General features: G+C 54.4%; 3 protein-coding genes across 7 annotated transcripts; 2 read left to right on the forward strand and 1 right to left on the reverse strand.

The window, feature by feature from the left end:
* The first annotated feature begins 1555 nt into the window (after window positions 1-1555).
* Window positions 1556-8037, forward strand: DHPS (deoxyhypusine synthase). 2 transcript variants are annotated; one of them, XM_003914981.5, is made up of 9 exons: window positions 1556-1905; window positions 3130-3294; window positions 3533-3654; window positions 3736-3832; window positions 3912-3998; window positions 6357-6462; window positions 6542-6645; window positions 7620-7745; window positions 7824-8037. In XM_003914981.5, exons 1-9 carry the CDS (start codon window positions 1699-1701, stop codon window positions 7917-7919), a joined length of 1110 nt encoding a protein of 369 aa, XP_003915030.1. In that variant the 5' UTR covers window positions 1556-1698; the 3' UTR covers window positions 7920-8037. The 2 variants fall into 2 exon arrangements, with proteins under 2 accessions (XP_003915030.1, XP_031515712.1); XM_031659852.1 differs by lacking the exon at window positions 1556-1905 and adding an exon at window positions 2028-2161.
* WDR83 (WD repeat domain 83) lies at window positions 7925-14013 on the reverse strand. Of its 4 annotated transcripts, none has more exons than XM_003914983.4 (9): window positions 13829-14013; window positions 13625-13745; window positions 13437-13542; window positions 13103-13151; window positions 12893-13019; window positions 10797-10864; window positions 10596-10704; window positions 10397-10511; window positions 7925-8231 (listed from the first exon to the last, which is right to left on the reverse strand). In XM_003914983.4, exons 1-9 carry the CDS (start codon window positions 13929-13931, stop codon window positions 8082-8084), a joined length of 948 nt encoding a protein of 315 aa, XP_003915032.1. In that variant the 5' UTR covers window positions 13932-14013; the 3' UTR covers window positions 7925-8081. The 4 variants fall into 4 exon arrangements, 3 of the variants coding, with proteins under 3 accessions (XP_003915032.1, XP_021786437.1, XP_021786438.1); XM_021930745.1 differs by lacking the exon at window positions 7925-8231 and adding an exon at window positions 8825-9218; XM_021930746.1 differs by lacking the exon at window positions 7925-8231 and adding an exon at window positions 8825-9221.
* Window positions 14014-14068: 55 nt separating this feature from the next.
* Window positions 14069-15643, forward strand: WDR83OS (WD repeat domain 83 opposite strand). Its single transcript, XM_003914987.4, has 4 exons — window positions 14069-14369; window positions 14490-14595; window positions 15098-15195; window positions 15290-15643. The coding sequence occupies exons 1-4, from the start codon at window positions 14320-14322 to the stop codon at window positions 15354-15356; spliced, it is 321 nt and encodes a 106-aa protein (XP_003915036.1). The 5' UTR covers window positions 14069-14319; the 3' UTR covers window positions 15357-15643.
* The last annotated feature ends 831 nt before the right edge of the window (window positions 15644-16474 follow it).

Consider the following 16474-nt stretch of genomic DNA (forward strand, 5'->3'; position numbering starts at 1 on the left):
GCGTGCGCCTGTAGTATCAGTTACTCGGGAGGCTGAGGCAGGAGAATGGTGTGAACCCGGGAGGCAGAGGTTGCAGTGAGCCGACGTCGCGCCACTGCGCTCCAGCCTGGGTGACAGCGCAAGACTATCTCAAAAACAAACAAACAAACAAAAACAAAAACAAAAACAGGCCGGGCGCGGTGGCTCAAGCCTGTAATCCCAGCACTTTGGGAGGCCGAGATGGGTGGATCACGAGGTCAGGAGATCCAGACCATCCTGGCTAACACGGTGAAACCCCGTCTCTACTAAAAAACACAAAAAACTAGCCGGGCGAGGTGGCGGGCGCCTGTAGTCTCAGCTACTTGGGAGGCTGAGGCAGGAGAATGGCGTGAACCCGGGAGGCGGAGCTTGCAGTGAGCTGAGATCCGGCCACTGCACTCCAGCCTGGGTGACAGAGCAAGACTCCGTCTCAAAAAAAAAAAAAAAAAAGGTAACAACAACAAAACCAGCGTCTCCTCCCAAGGGGACAGAAGAGAAATGAATGGGCGAGCGCCGGCAAAGCGGTGGGTCTCCAGCAGGCGGCATTAAAATCTTGGCTGGGGGCAGTGGCTCCCGCCTGTAATCCCAGCACTTTGGAAGGCCGAGGCGGACGGATCACGTGAGGTCAGAACCAGCCTTGTCAACATGGTGAAATGCCGTCTCTACTGAAAATACAAAAATTAGCCAGGCGTGGTGGTGGGTGCCTATAGTCCCAGCAACTCGGGAGGCTGAGGCAGGAGAATCGCTTGAAGTAGGGGAGCAGGATTTGCCGTGAGCCGAGATTGCAACACTGCACTCCAGCCTGCGCAACAAGAGCATAACTCTGTCTCAAAAATAAATTAAATAAATAATACAAATAAAAAAGAATCTTCATGCGAAGTCGGGAACACATGAAAAGGCGTAAAGGCCTGGCGCGGTGGCTCACGCCTGTAATCCCAGCACTTTGGGAGGCCGAGGCGGGCGGATCACCTGAGGTCAGAAGTTCGAGACCAGTCTGACCAACAAAGAGAAACCCTGTCTCTACTAAAAATACAAAATTAGCCGCGCGTGGTGGTGTATGTCTGTAGTCCCAGCTACTTGGGAGGCTGAGGAAGGAGAATCGCTTGAACCCGGAAGGTGGAGGTTGCAGTGAGCTGAGATCGCGCAATTGCACTCCAGCCTGGGCGACAAGAGTGAAACCCTGTATCGAATGAAAGAAGAAAGGAAGGAAGGAAGGAGGACGGGAGGGAGGGAGGGAGAGAGGGAAAAGGAAAGAAAGGAAGGAAAGAAAAGGAAGGAAAGAAAAGGAAAGAAGGAAGGAAAGAAAGAAGAAAGGAAAGGAAGGAAGGAAGGAAGGAAGAAAGAAAAGAAAGAAAGAAAGAAAGAAAGAAAGAAAGAAAGAAAGAAAAAGAAAGAGAAAGAAAGAAAGAAAGAAGAGAAAAGAAAGAAAAAAGAAAAAGACAAGACCTAAAGGCTCCTCGCGGCTTCCGTATTACGGAACACATGCGCAAAGATGGCGGCGACCAGGTTTACAGGGCCTAAAAATGGTCACGTGATAAATCAACTTCCGGTCTTTCTTCCAAAAACGCTTTCCCTACTTCCTGTGCTCCTGCGAGACGCGCGCGTCGGGGATTAACGCGTTTCTGGGCCGCCGTAAGCCCGGCTAGGGGCCGCTCTGACTCGAGAGCTGGCTACAGGCGCATGGAAGGTTCCCCGGAACGGGAGGCGCCAGCGGCGGCGCTGGCCGCCGTGCTAAAGCACAGCTCGACGTTGCCGCCCGAAAGCACCCAGGTTCGGGGCTACGACTTCAACCGCGGTGTGGATTACCGCGCGCTGCTGAAAGCCTTCGGCACCACCGGCTTCCAGGCCACCAACTTCGGGCGCGCTGTACAGCAAGTCAATGCCATGGTGAGGACGGGGGCGGGACTTCTAGGGACGCGGAGGGGCGTGGCTTGTAGAACCAGTGCGGTACTAGATGGGGGCAGGGCTTCCAGTGGAGGGGATGTGTCTTTTATTTGAGCGGCCCAATAGTTGGAGGAAGGCGGGACCTATTCTGGGCGGGAGTTTCTGTCCTGGGAAGGGGATTTTGCACTGTAATAGTTACAGGGTAGTACGGTAGCCCGAGGAGGCAAGGACTGATTCTCGGTGTGGGAGCGGGTTCCAGGTAAATTTAAAGCTTTCTGGAATAGGCTGAGCCTGAGGCTATACAAGTTAAGGGAGGATTTGGGAGGAGGAGCGTAAGTCTGGGCGGTGATTGAATTTAGATTTGCTTTTCCCAGCGGGGAAGGGACCGGATCTGAAAGGAGATGCTCTCTGATTCCTAAAAAGGTGGGGGCTGGCTGGGCGCGGTGGCTTATGCCTGTAATCCCAGCATTTTGGGAAGCCGAGGCGGGTGGATCACTAGATCAGGAGTTCGAGACCAGCCTGGCCAACATGGTGAAACCCTGTCTCTACTAAAATTCAAAAAATTAGCCGGGCATGGTGATGCGCGCCTGTAGTCCCAGCTACTCCGGAGGCTGAGGCAGGAGAATCGCTTCAACCCGGAAGGTGGAGGTTGCAGCGAGATCGCGCCACTGCAATCCAGTCTGGTGACAGAGCCATACTCTGTCTCAAAAAAAAAAAAAAAAAAAAAGTCCGGGCACGGTGGCTCACGCCTGTAATCTCAGCATTTTGGGAGGCTGAGGCGGGCGGATCACCTGAGGTCGGGAGTTCGAGACCAGCCTGACCAACATGGAGAAACCCCGTCTCTACTAAAAAGACAAAATTAGCCGGGCGTGGTGGTGCATGCCTGTAATCTCAGCTACTTGGGAGGCTGAGGCAGGAGAATTGCTTGAACCTGAGAGACGGAGGTTGCGGTGAGCCAAAATTGCGCCATTGCACTCTAGCCTGGGCAACAAGAGTGAAACTCTGTCTAAAAAAAAAGGGTGGGGGCAAATCCTTAACGCGTGTCCTGAGATCTGGTCTGGGAAGGGGCAGAGTTTGCACAGGAGATGTACCTTGGTCCCCTGTAGAACTGGTCCTGTATCCCTGACTGTGCAGGGCCTGGGGTGAAATCTGTTTCTGGAGCCCACCTGGAGTCCTGGGTCTGGGATTTAACGCCAGTGCTTAACTCGACCTGGCTCTTACTCTCAGATCGAGAAGAAGCTGGAACCACTGTCACAGGATGAAGACCAGCATGCAGACCTGACCCAGAGCCGCCGCCCACTTACCGGCTGCACCATTTTCCTGGGATATACATCCAACCTCATCAGTTCAGGCATCCGTGAGACCATTCGCTACCTTGTGCAGCACAACATGGTGGGGACCTGGTGGGGCCGTGGCCTTGGCCTCTGGGTCAATGGGTGATGCAGTTATTGATCGTTTAAGTGAGATGGGGAGATAGGGGTCTGTTATAAGCAGAGGAACAGAATCGAGTTTTGTTTTGTAGCAGAGCTCCCTGGTAGGAGTCACTGGACAAGGATGAGGTTAGAAGTCCTGCCCAGAATGAGGGCCGGGGCTTCCTTCTTGGGCCAACTTCACTGCCCTGTGGCTGCAGGTGGATGTATTGGTGACCACAGCTGGCGGCGTGGAGGAGGACCTTATCAAGTGCCTGGCGCCCACATACTTGGGCGAGTTTAGCCTCAGGGGGAAGGAGCTCCGGGAGAACGGAATCAATAGGTGAGAACCCTGAGTGGTGCTGGGCAGGGGAGCTGGACCAAGGGTCCTGGGGCCTGATGCCCACATGCTTCCTGTCCTCAGGATCGGAAACCTGCTGGTGCCCAATGACAATTACTGCAAGTTTGAAGACTGGCTGATGCCCATTCTGGACCAGATGGTGCTGGAGCAGAACACAGAGGTGGGGCTGGGGCAACCTGGAGGGGCCAGTCCAGTGGGAGTCAGGGGAGGCATGGCCTGAAGCTCACATCCTCTCCTAGGGTGTAAAGTGGACGCCTTCTAAGATGATCGCCCGGCTGGGCAAGGAGATCAACAACCCAGAGTCCGTGTATTACTGGGCCCAGAAGGTGAGGACCTAAGCGGGGGCAAAGTAGCCAGACTTTGATATGTGTTACTTCATCTTTCCAGCCACCTGGGGATTCACCACTGTTATTCTCAGCATCCTCACGCTTAGATGAGGAGACTCAAACACAGATAGGCATGGTAAATTTTTTTTTTTTTTTTTTTTTTTTTGAGACAGGATCTGGCTCTGTCACCTAGGCTGGAGTGCAGTGATGTGATCACAGCTCACTGCAGCCTCAACCTCCTGGGGCCAAGCAGTCCTCCCACCTCAGCCTCTCGAGTAGCTGGGACCACAGGCACATGCCACCATGACCAGCTAATTTTAAAATTGTTTTGTAGAGATGGGGCGGGGCGGCTCCGTATGTTGCCCAGGCTGGTCTTGAACTCCTAGCCTCAGGCAGTCCTCCCACCTTGGCCTCCCAAAGTGCTGGGATTAGAGGCATGAGCCACTGTGCCTGGCCAGGCTAGGTAATTTTGTCCCACGTCACACAGATAACTAGTGGGGCCTCAGCATCCTTATGCTCCTCCCAGACTATCTCTGGAACAGTAGGGGCAGCACTTAGCGACTCCCCTGGGGCCTGGCTCTGGGTCCCACACTCCCAGAGGCTATAAAATAAGAGATAGCCACCCCCTTTAATTAGAGAATCAGAATCTGGAAAAAAAGAAAAAGGCTGCCTACCCTTTTTTTTTTTTTGAGATGGAGTCTCGCTGTGTTGCCCAGGCTGGAGTGCAGTGGCGATCTTGGCTCTCTGCAAGCTCCGCCTCCTGGGTTTATGCCATTCTCCTGCCTCAGTCTCCCAAGTAGCTGGGACTACGGGCGTCCGCCGACACACCCAGCTAATCTTTTGTATTTTCAGTAGAGACGGCGTTTGACTGTGTTAGCCAGGCTGGTCTCGATCTCCTGACCTCGTGATCCGCCCACCTCGGCCTCCCAAAGTGCTGGGATTACAGGCTTGAGCCACTGTGCCCAGCCCTTTTTTTTTTTTTTTTTTGAGACAGTCTTACTCTGTCACCCAGGCTGGAATGCAATGGTATGATTTCAGCTCACTGCAACCTCTGCCTCCCAGGTTTGATTCTCCCGCCTCAGCCTACTGAGTAGCTGGGATTACATGCGCCCACCATCATGCCCAGCTAATTTTTGTATTTTTGTAGAGATGGGGGTTCACCATGTTGGTCAGGCTGGTGTTGAACTCCTGACCTCAAGTGATCCGCCCGCGTTGGCCTCCCAAAGTACTGGGATTACAGATGTGAGCCACCACACCCAGCCTACCTATTCTTTCTTTTTTACGAGACAGGGTCTCACTCTGTTGCCCAGACAGGAGTGCAATGGCACAATAATGACTCACTGCTGTCTTGAGCTTCTGGGCTCAATCGATTCTCCTGCCTCAGCCTGCTGAGTAGCTGGGACTACAGGTGCTTGCCACCATGCCTGGCTAATTTTTTTTGTAGAGATGGGGACTCACCATGTTGTACAAGCTGGCTCTTTTTTTTTTTTTAAACAGAGTTTCACTCTTGTTGGCCAGGCTGGAGTTCAATGGTGCGATCTTGGCTCGCAGCAACCTCTACCTCCTGGGTTCAAGCATTTCTCCTGCTTCAGCCTCCCAAGTTCCCAAGTAGCTGGGATTACAGGCATGTGCCACCACGCCTGGCTAATTTTGCATTTTTTGTAGAGACGAGGTTTCTCCATGTTGGTCAGGCTGGTCTCGAGCTCCCAACCTCAGGCAATCCACCCGCCTCGGCCTCCCAAAGTGCTGGGGTTATAGGCGCAAGCCATCGCGCCCGGCCACAAGCTGGCTCTTTAGAAAAGAGATAGAGGGCCAGGCACAGTGGCTCATGCTTGTAATCCCAGTACTTTGGGAGGCCGAAGTGGTGGATCACCTGAAGTCAGGAGTTCAAGACCAGCCCGGCCAACATGGTGAAACCCCATCTTTACTAAGAAAAAAAAAAAAGCAAAATTAGCTGAGTGTGGTGGCACATGCCTGTAATCCTAGCTACTCCAGAGGCTGAAGCAGGGGAATCACTGGAACCCAGGAGGCAGAGGTTGCAGTGAGTCAAGATTGTGCTATTGCACTTCAGCCAGGGCAACAAGTGAAACTCCATCTCAGGAAAAAAAAAAGAGAAAGAAACAGCTCAGCAAGCTAAGAATAGGCTGGTTCTTTACGTGCTGGGCACTATCCTAAGTATTTTCTGTGGGTTTTCTCATATAGGCCTCATCTGTGAGAGGTGTTACTGTTACGCTTATTTTATAATTGAGGAAACAGTCCTAGATAAATTAGGCACCCCGCCCACAGTCAGAGAGTGATGCAGCCGGCATGGGGACAAGGCTCTGAGCTCCAGCCACTGTCCTGTTATGTTCTCTGCAGAACCACATCCCTGTGTTTAGTCCCGCACTTACAGACGGCTCGCTGGGCGACATGATGTTCTTCCATTCCTACAAGAACCCGGGCCTGGTCCTGGACATCGTTGAGGGTGAGGCGCTGGGGCCACAGAGGAGACGGGAAGGAGGGCCGGCTGAGTCCAAGGCCTGACTTAGACCCTCTTTCCCCAGACCTGAGGCTCATCAACACGCAGGCCATCTTTGCCAAGGGCACTGGGATGATCATTCTGGGCGGGGGCGTGGTCAAGCACCACATCGCCAATGCCAACCTCATGGTGAGTGGGGGTGGTGCTTCGGCCCACTGTGCAGACGTGCTGTGTGCTAGGCCTATGCCATGCGCTGGGGAGACAGCATGAACTAGACAAACCAGGATCCCTGCTCCCCTGGGACTGATGTTCTACTAGGGGAGATAGCAAACAAGTGACATCTATGTCGGGGCAGTCATTGCTATGGAGAATACTAGATGATGGGATAAGAGAAAGGGGTTCTGTCTAACAAGGGGCTTTGGAAGGAGGCTTCTGGAAGTATGAGCTGAGAGCAGGGGTTTGGGGAGGCATCTCCCAGGAGCCATGTGGTTGTCCCCCGTGCCAGGAGTTGCAGCTGCTGTGGTAGGATTGAGCTTCTGGATTGCAAAGTTCCCAGGAGAGGGAACAGCCAGTGCAAAGGCTCTGGGGTGCCTGAAGTAATCCAGGAACAGCTGGGAACCTGGTGAGGGAAAGTGGAGTGGTGAGGGCCAGGAGGTGATGCAGCGAGGTTCCACAGGCAGTCTGCTGGGCCCTGTGGGCTGAGGCGCGGCTTTGGTCTTTGCCCTGAGGGAGGTGGGAGAAGACTTGACTCGGGTTCCCATGCTCCCCCTGGTGGCCATGTGGTGAACAGATGGTGGCGGGTGAGTAAAAACTCCAGTCCAGGACGGTGGTGACCATGCAGGGATCAGGATGGGCACCGTGGAGGCGGGAGGTGGTTGGATTTGGAGGGCTTCTGAGGATACAGTTGCTGGCAGCTCCTGCCTTGCCAATGGGGCAGGTTGTTGACACCTGGCTGCTGGGTCTGGGGAAACACGGGCCGTTGTTGCCCAGCAGCTCTAGTGACCCCAGACATTGACATGGGCCCTGTCTGGGAGCAAGGGTCTGCAAAGGGCTTCCTTCATCTGGGACACACCTCTCAGCCTGTTTGGCTATGGTGTCCTCCCTCTGTGTCTGTCTCCTGTGACTGGCTAACTGGGCCCGCCGTGCCCCTCCTCTCCCCACAGCGGAACGGGGCCGACTATGCTGTCTACATCAACACAGCCCAGGAGTTTGATGGCTCCGACTCAGGTGCCCGACCAGACGAGGCTGTCTCCTGGGGCAAGATCCGGGTGGATGCACAGCCCGTCAAGGTAAGGGCTGACTGGGCACAGGGTCTTTGGGACCTTGGGCGTGGGACCCATGGCTTACCCAGGTTCCCCCCTACCCAGGTCTATGCCGACGCTTCCCTGGTCTTCCCCCTGCTCGTGGCTGAAACCTTTGCCCAGAAGATAGATGCCTTCATGCATGAGAAGAACGAGGACTGAGCAGCTGCTGTCCCAAGGTCTTACCCCCTCCTCTATTTATTAATTTGCAGACCCAGCCCCTCCCCTACTTTTTGGTCAGCCACGTCTCTAGAATAAAATGGTCTCTGCAGTCCTTCCACATCTGTGTCTCGGTCCGTGGTCCTGTTGGTGGGTCCCCTGGCTTCAGCCTGCTCCATCCTCTGCCTCATAGGTCTCTTCCCGCCAGCACTGGACGCTGCCCCCCATGGCGGTCAGCAGACAGGGCTCCGTGGGGTGGTAGGCCAGCGACTGCACCACGCCACGACCCACAGACAGGGCCAGAGCCAGGGCACCCTGTGGAGCGAGGGGTAGAGAGTGGTTATTTGTGGCTGGGCTGTCCCCTCGTTCCTGAGGTCGCTGGGCACCCCCCATCTCAGTCCTGCCTGAAGCTCTCAGTCACCTCTCGCCTGACCTTCAGCCACCTGCCTCTAATTGCCTCCTGGACACTGCAAAATGAACCTACCCCAGACTGAGACCCACAGTAGCTCTGTCCTACCAGGTGTTCAGGCTGCATGTCTTGGGAGCCTCTTTTATTGACTTTTCATTTTTTAAAATAACAGAGATGGGGTCTTACCATGTTGACCAGGCTGGTCTGGAACTCCTGGCCTCAAGGGATCCTCCTGCCTTGGCCTCCCAAAGTGCTGGGATTACAGGTGTGAGCCACCGCGCCTGGCTTTGGGAGCCTTTTTCTTTTCTTTTTTTTTTTTGAGACAGTCTCGCTCTGTTGACAGGCTGGAGTGCAGTGGTGCGATCTCGGCTCACTGCAACCTCCAACTCCCTGGTTCAAGGGGTTCTCCTGCCTCAGCCTCCCGAGTAGCTGGGATTACAGGCACACACAACCATGCCCAGCTAATTTTTGTATTTTTAGTACAGACGGGGTTTCACCATGTTGGCCAGGATGATCTCTATCTCCTGACCTCATGGATCCACCCCCCTCGGCCTCCCAAAGTGCTGGGATGACAGGCGTGAGTCACTGCTCCTGGCCAGGAGTCTTTTTCTTGTACCACACGTTCCTCTATCAGTCATTCCTCTTGGCTCTGCTTCTAGACTGTGTCCAGAGACCGCTGATTTTCTGCCACTACCATGCTTGGAGCATGCCTTGCTCGCAGCTTACGTGTTCCCTGCCACAAGCCGGGCTCCATCCTGTCCACTTGGCAGCACCCATGATCCCCACTTCCCCTGGTCACCATCAATGCAAACAGTTCCTCAAGCAAGCCATGGTTCCTCTTTCCACCTTGAAAATGTCCCTTGATGTGCCTGCCCTCCAATGCAACTTCTGTTCTACTGGGCCCACAAGAAATAGGTGGAACATTCTTGTTATCTTAGTTCCTAAAGCAAGAGCTTGTCTGCCAAGTCTCCAGGGGCTTCCGGTTCCCTCCATCCTCTTACGGGCCTTAGTTCCCCTGGCCAAGCCCAGCGCTGATGTCTCCTTGGCCGAGACTCCCCCAGTTCTGACCCCACTACACTAGGATGGTCCATTTCTGGCCTAACTCCCCACCAGGCTGGGACATGTCAAGGACAGGGCTCAGGGCTTGAAAACATACACAGGGATGCTCAGATGTACCTCCAGTTTCTTGAATGACTACAGCCCTGTCTCACCCAGGGTTAGACATGGCCGTCGGCTCCCCCTTGCCCAGGGGTCAGTGCCAGTTGCTTGGTCTGGCATCTGTGGCCCAGCCTGACCTGGATCTTGCCGCAGCTGCCGCCACCCTGAAGCCTTTGTTTCCTGACTGACGCATGCGCTGGCCATGCCTCTACACCATAACATATGCTGTTCCCTTTACCTGGAATGCCCTTCTTGCCTCACCTTCTCATCTAGCCCAAGCTGGGCACGGTGGCTTAGGCCTGTAATCCCAGCACTTTGGGAGGCCGAGGCGGGTGGATCACTTGAGGTCAGGAGTTTGAGACCAGCCTGGCCAACATAGTGAAACCCTGTCTGTACTAAAAATACAAAAATTAGCCAGGTGTGGTGGTGGGGGCCTGTAATCCCAGCTACTCGGGAGGCTGAGACATGAGAATCACCTGAACCCTGGGGGGCAGAGGTTGCAGTGAGCTGAGATGGCGCCACCACATTCCAGCGTGGGCAACAGCATGAGACTCTATCTCAAAAAAAGAAAAAAGGGCCAGGCGTGGTGGTTCAGGCCTGTAATCCCAGCACTTTGGGAGGCTAAGGTGGGCAGATGATGAGGTCAGGAGTTCAAGACCAGCTTGACCAACATGGTGAAACCCTGTCTCTACTAAAAATACACAAATTAGCTGGCCATGGTGGTATGCACCTACAATGCCAACTACTCAGAAGGCTGAGGCAGAAGAATCGCTTGAATTTGGGAGGCGGAGTTTATAGTGAGCCAAGATCGCGCCACTGCACTCTAGCCTGGGCGACAGAGCAAGCCTTGTCTCAAAAAAGAAAAAAGAAGATCCTAGCCTTCAGGTATGAAATAGGGCTGGGGGCACCTCACCTCCACCAGGTCCCAGAAGAACACCTTCCCGTCCTCAGAGCAGCTGACCACATGTGTGTCACGCTCGCTTAGGCAGCAGTCCAGCTTGTACTCCTGGTTCTTATGGCCCTTGTACCTAAGGGTGGACAGGATCGGGGGGCTTGGTCCTCTCCAGAGGTGGGAGAGGAGGGAAGAGATCCCCACCACCACAAGGACTTACTCGCCCAGCAGCTCCCCTGTGTCTTTGTCCAGGAGCCGCAATGTGGAGTCCAGGCTGGACACCAGGGTGCACTGCCCGTCCCGGCTGAAGCAGGTGCAGGTGATGGGGCCTTGTGGGAGGGACGGATAGGTGAGTGAGGCTGGGGTGTCCCTGGCTGGCCCCCATCTTCCCTGCCTGTCTCACATCTCCGGCCACACTCACTGCCCACGTAGTCTGAGAAGAGCTGGCCCATCCTCAGGTCATAGCGTCTCATGCGGCCGTCCACGGAGCTGCAAGAGAGGGTAGATCCAGCGGGAGCCTTGACTAGGCTCCATGGCTCCAGGCAGCCCTGTGCCTTCCCAGCCCGCTGGGCCTGCTCTTCCAGTGCACAGGAGTGGAATTCTGAAGCTCTGGCCTTGAGACTTAGGCCCAGGGCCAGTCAGGTCCTACTCCATCGTTTCCAAGACCCACACCCCTTTTCCAAACCCTTGGAGTCCTTCCGATTCTCCCTTTTCTTTCTTTTTTTTTTTTTTTTTGGAGAGAGTTTTGCTCTTGTTGCCCAGGCTGGAGTGCAATGGCCTGATCTCGGCTCATCGCAACCTCTGCCTCCCAGGTTCAAATGATTCTCCTGCCTCAGCCTCCTGAGTAGATGGGATTACAGGCATGCGCCACCATGCCCTGCTAATTTTGTATTTTTAGTAGAGACAGGGTTTCTCCATGTTGGTCAGGCTGGTGTTGAACTCCCAACCTCAGGTGATCCGCCCGCCTTAGCCTCCCAAAGTGCTGGGATTACAGGCGTGAGCCACCCCCACCTGGCCCAATTCCCCCTTCTGTATTCTCCAGCTCCTCCTCCTCAGTACTCAGTCCCACCACTTTCCCCACTACCCAGCACCACCATCTAGACTGCTCTGGTCTCCCTGCACCCCCACAGCCACCAGAGGGAGCACTTTTCAAAGTACAGTTGATCCATGAACAACACGGTTTGAACTGAAGGAGTCCACTTATATGTGGATTTTCTTCTGCCTCTATCAGCCCTGAGACACCAAGACCAACCCCTCCTCCTCCTTCTCCGCCTTCTCAACGTGAAGATCTTTATGATGATCTCTTCACTTCCACTTAATGAATAGAAAATTATATTTTATCGGCTGGGCGCGGTGGCTCACGCCTGTAATTCCAGCACTTTGGGAGGCTGAGGCAGGCGGATCACAAGGTAAAGAGATGGAAACCCTCCTGGCCAACATGGTGAAACCCCATCTCTACTAAAAGTACAAAAATTAGCCAGGCGTGGTGGCGTATGCCTGTAGTCCCAGCTACTCAGGAGGCTGAGGCAGGAGAATTGCCTGAACCCGGGAGTTGGAGGTTGCAGTGAGCCAAGATCACGTCGCTGTACTCCAGCCTGGCGACAGAGACTCTGTCTAAAAAAAAAAAAAAAAAAATTCTTCCTTATGATTATTTTTATTTATTTATTTTGTTTATTTATTTTTGAGACGAAGTCTCGTTCTGATGCCCAGGCTGGAGTGTAGCGGTGCAATCTTGGCTCACTGCAAGCTCTGCCTCCTGGGTTCACACCATTCTCCTGCCTCAGCCTCCCGAGTAGCTGGGACTACACGCACCTGCCACTACGCCCAGCTAATTTTTTGAATTTGTAGTAGAGACAGGGTTTCAGCGTGTTAGCCAGAATGGTCTCGATCTCCTGACCTCAGGATCCGCCCGCCTCAGCCTCCCAAAGTGTTGGGATTACAGGCGTGAGCCACCGCACCCGGTCTATTTTTATTTATTTTTTAAAATCGTTTCATCTGTTTTTTTTTTTGAGACGGAGTCTCACTCTGTTGCCCAGGCTGGAGTGCAGTGGCACAATCTCAGCTCATTGCAACCTCCAACTCCCGGGTTCAGGTGATTCTCCTGCCTCAGCCTCCCAAGTAGCTGGGATTACAGGCTCCCATCACCACACCCGGCTAATTTTTTTATTTTTAGTAGAGACGGGATTTCACTATGTTGGCCAGGCTGGTCTCAAACTCCTGACCTCAAGTGATCTGCCCTCCTCGGCCTCCAAAAGTGCTGGGATTATAGGTGTGAGCCACCATGCCCGGCTTGATTATTATTTTATTTTTTAGACAGTCTCACTTTCACCCAGCATGGAGTGCAGTGGTCCCTCAAACTCTTGGGCTCAAGTGATCCTTCCACCTCAGCCTCCCAAGTAGCTGAGACTACAGCTGTGTGCCACTGTGCCCAGCTGAGAGTAGGTTTTAATCTGAGCATGGGGGCAGCTATGATTCCCAGTAGCACCTCGGCTGAGACCAGGTCCTGGCTCCACTCACCCTGCCAGGACCTCGTGGTCTGACACCTTCACACTGGACACGCCATCTCTGGCCTCATCCAGCGTCTGCACTGGCTCAGGCCTCCGTGAGCGGCAATCCCAACAGCGGATACTGGAATCAATAGAGCCTGTGAGGCCAGCATGATGGTGAGGTCAGGTTTGGAGGGGAAGGGCAGCATCCTGGACCCCCCTGCGTAGGTCCCAGACTCACCGGACAGGATAACTGTGGCCTCTTCATTAAACTGCACCGTGTTCACCTTCTGAGAAAGTTATTGCCACTCAGAGGAGGCTGGACTTTGGAGGACTGGGATAAAGGCAGGGTTCCCAGTGTCGGTTAAAGCAAGGGCAAAGGTTAGAAGGGGAGGTGAAAGGTTTTGGGGCAACAGCAAGGACAGGGGTTGGTGACTGCCTAGCCTGGCATGCGGAGCGGGGAATCGTCATCTGGGGAAGGGATCCTTACGGTGTAATGGGAGTGGCCTCATCACCACCTATGCGCTAATACGGGTCCCCTCCGCTCGAATGAGGGTCTCCAGGCTTTCACTCACCCCTGCATGGCCCCGGAATTTGCGCACGACCTGTCCTGATGCCACATCCCACAGAACCACCGCCTTGTCCCCGCCGCCGGAGCAGAGACTGCTGTTGTCAAAGGAGCTGGAGTACAGGAGGAGGAACATCAGCATCGACCTCGGATCCCAGCCTCAGCGCTCCCATCCCAGCCTGGCCCCCGGCTCACCCGGCCGCATCCAGCACCTCGTAGCCGTGGCCGCTGTACGTCCGCAGCAGCGTCCCCCGAAGCGGGTTCCATAGCTTCAGGGTCTTGTCACTGCCGCACGTCAGGCAGTAATTGCCATCCACTGGGGAACACCAGGCGGGGGTTACTGGGCCGCCGACCTCAGGAGGCGGGAGGAGGACCCGGAATGAAGACTAAGGCGCTCACCATTAAATCGTACGGCTCGCACCGCCCCTTGCCCGCAGTCCAGCGTTTTCAACCGTTTCTGCGGCAGCTCCGGAGGCCGCGGCTTTGGCTCAGGGAAAGCCATGGTCCCAGGACCCCTTCCTCGCCGCCTTAAATCGGTCTGTATGGAAGATTCCGCGCCTTCGAAACCCACGCTTGGGTGTAACCTTATTATTGTTCTTCCTGACCTACTTCCTGTTTATCACTTCCGGGTTCATCATTTTGGCATTTGGGTGCTCTTGTTGGAACTATTGAAGCCCGATTTCAGGTTCTTTTCCCCATTTCCCCTTTGTCAAGGAAGACTTCTGGATTCTCCTAAATTTCCGTTCTCTGGGTAGGAGGAGTCCAAGCCTCTGTCATGAGGAACGGAAATGTGAGGGCCTCGGGTGTTACTCTAAAATCCGCCCTCAGCTTGCACGCCGGAAGCTGCAATTTCTGCAGCGGAAGAGGCGTGACCTGGCCTTCGACTCGCTATGTCTACTAACAATATGTCGGACCCACGGAGGCCGAACAAAGTGCTTAGGTGAGGACGCCAGCGTCGTGGCCACGGGTTCGGGTTGGGGGTGTGGATCGGGGCCCTGGGAAGCGTCTGTCTATCCCGGGGACAGGACCTGAGCGCCCCTGACCCTCGAGCCTGTCGCAGGTACAAGCCCCCGCCCAGCGAATGTAACCCGGCCTTGGACGACCCGACGCCGGACTACATGAACCTGCTGGGCATGATCTTCAGCATGTGCGGCCTCATGCTTAAGGTGGGCGGGATTGAGCTTCTATGGGTGTAGTTGGACCTGAGAACGAGGCCCGGGGGCGGGTTTGGAATGAAGCCGGGCGTCTTGTCATTGCTGATGAGGCAGGACCTGAGATCGGCCGGGAGTGGGGCTGGGATGACGCTGGGCCAAGAAAGCCCCAGTCTTCGGTGAAGTCAAGAATTCGGGTCAGGGCGGGATTGTGGCAGATTGGTCTGCGGGTGGGGCCAGGCTTTGAAGCAACTTGGAGGGGACTCGTGGAAAGGGGCAGGGTCTTAAGCATGTGGGATGTCAGAGTCTTGGCCCTGAGAGACGCAGTCCAGGCAGTAGGACTAGAAACCATGTATCTGGAGTATGCCATGAGCAGGTGGGACTGAGGAGTTCCGGGGGGCAAGGTCCCAGCTGCATCAGATGGAATCAGTGGGCATGAACTGGTGTCTGGAAAGGTGGCTTCGGGACTCATTGTTGTGCCTTTCACTGACCTGCCCACCCACCTACCTTTCCCCAGCTGAAGTGGTGTGCTTGGGTCGCTGTCTACTGCTCCTTCATCAGCTTTGCCAACTCTCGGAGCTCGGAGGACACGAAGCAAATGATGAGTAGCTTCATGTGAGACTTGGCCTAGAGAACGAGTGACTCTTGAGTAAGGGGTGGGGGGACTCCAGCCTGCCCATCCTGGACTGACACCTCTCTCCTGTCTCAGGCTGTCCATCTCTGCCGTGGTGATGTCCTATCTGCAGAATCCTCAGCCCATGACGCCCCCGTGGTGATATCAGCCTAGAAAGGTCACATTTTGGACCCTGTTTATCCACCAGGCCTGGGCTTTGGCTGCTCAACCTGCTGCCCTCAGCTGCCATCCTGGACTTCCCTGAATGAGGCCGTCTCAGTGCCTCCAGCTGGATGGAGGGAACCTGGCCCTTTCCTAGGGAACACCCTAGGCCTACCCCTCCTGCCTCCTTTCCCCTGCCTGCTGCTGGGGGAGATGCTGTCCATGTTCTAAGGGTATTCATTTGCTTTCTTGTTGTTGCCTGTTAATAATAAAGTTTTTCACTCTGGCTGTCAGCCTCTTCTGTTCATTGGGGCATTCCTTCTAGCTGGGGGGAAGGGCTCTAGCTCCATAGGCCTGGCGTGGAGCCCCAGTCTGGAGACTTCTGGCTGTTCGCTTGCTTACTTCATAAACTTTGTGTCTTAAGTCAGGTGCTAGGAACAAGACAGTGACTTCTGCCCTCTGGCAACTCACCAGATGGCCCTGATGACCTAGATAATCTGGGCTTTGGTTTCCTTTTTTTTTTTCTTTTTTTCTTAAAAAAAGATATGCCATGCAGGCTGAGTGCAGTGGCACAATCTCTGGTTACTGCACCCTCAAACTCCTGGGCTTAAGCAATCTTCCCATCTCAGCCTCCCACATAACTGGGAGCACACATGCGTGCTACCATGCCCAGTTATTTTTGTTTTTTTGAGACAGAGTTTCACTTTTGTTGCCCAGGCTGGCGTGCAATGGCATGATCTTGATCTCAGCTCACTGCAACCTCCACCTCCCAGGTTCAAGCGATTCTCCTGCCTCAGTCTCCCAAGTAGCTGGGATTACAGGCATGTGCCACCATACTCAGCTAATTTTTGTATTTTTGCATTTTGTGTAAAATTACAAATTCTGTGTTTTCAAACCCGTCTCTACAAAACAACCCATGTTGCCCAGGCTGGTCTCAAACTCCCGGGCCCAAGCGATCCACCAGCCTGGGCCTCCCAAAGTGCTGGAATTGCAGGCTTGAGCCACTGCCCCTGGCCTGGGCTTTGTTTTCTATCAGAGAATGAACTGGTAGGAATTGGGAAAGGCGTGAAAGACTCGGGGTCTTTCCCCACTTATCAGACCCCCTTTCCTCTCCGGAAC

The sequence above is a fragment of the Papio anubis genome, chromosome 20, assembly GCF_008728515.1.
Source record: "Papio anubis isolate 15944 chromosome 20, Panubis1.0, whole genome shotgun sequence".
Classification (NCBI taxonomy): domain Eukaryota; kingdom Metazoa; phylum Chordata; class Mammalia; order Primates; family Cercopithecidae; genus Papio; species Papio anubis.

Bases quoted from the DNA above. Each gene is read 5' to 3' on its own strand.
- DHPS (XM_003914981.5), top strand. From the start codon at position 1,699: ATGGAAGGTTCCCCGGAACGGGAGGCGCCAGCGGCGGCGCTGGCCGCC. The intron at 3,655-3,735 runs GTGAGAACCCTG...TCCTGTCCTCAG, and splicing joins CGGGAGAACGGAATCAATAG to GATCGGAAACCTGCTGGTGC. The intron at 3,833-3,911 runs GTGGGGCTGGGG...ATCCTCTCCTAG, and splicing joins TGCTGGAGCAGAACACAGAG to GGTGTAAAGTGGACGCCTTC.
- WDR83 (XM_003914983.4), bottom strand. From the start codon at position 13,931: ATGGCTTTCCCTGAGCCAAAGCCGCGGCCTCCGGAGCTGCCGCAGAAA. The intron at 13,746-13,828 runs GTGAGCGCCTTA...GGTGTTCCCCAG, and splicing joins GCGAGCCGTACGATTTAATG to TGGATGGCAATTACTGCCTG. The intron at 10,865-12,892 runs GTGAGTGGAGCC...CCTCTCTTGCAG, and splicing joins GACCACGAGGTCCTGGCAGG to CTCCGTGGACGGCCGCATGA.
- WDR83OS (XM_003914987.4), top strand. From the start codon at position 14,320: ATGTCTACTAACAATATGTCGGACCCACGGAGGCCGAACAAAGTGCTT. The intron at 14,370-14,489 runs GTGAGGACGCCA...AGCCTGTCGCAG, and splicing joins AGGCCGAACAAAGTGCTTAG to GTACAAGCCCCCGCCCAGCG. The intron at 15,196-15,289 runs GTGAGACTTGGC...CTCCTGTCTCAG, and splicing joins CAAATGATGAGTAGCTTCAT to GCTGTCCATCTCTGCCGTGG.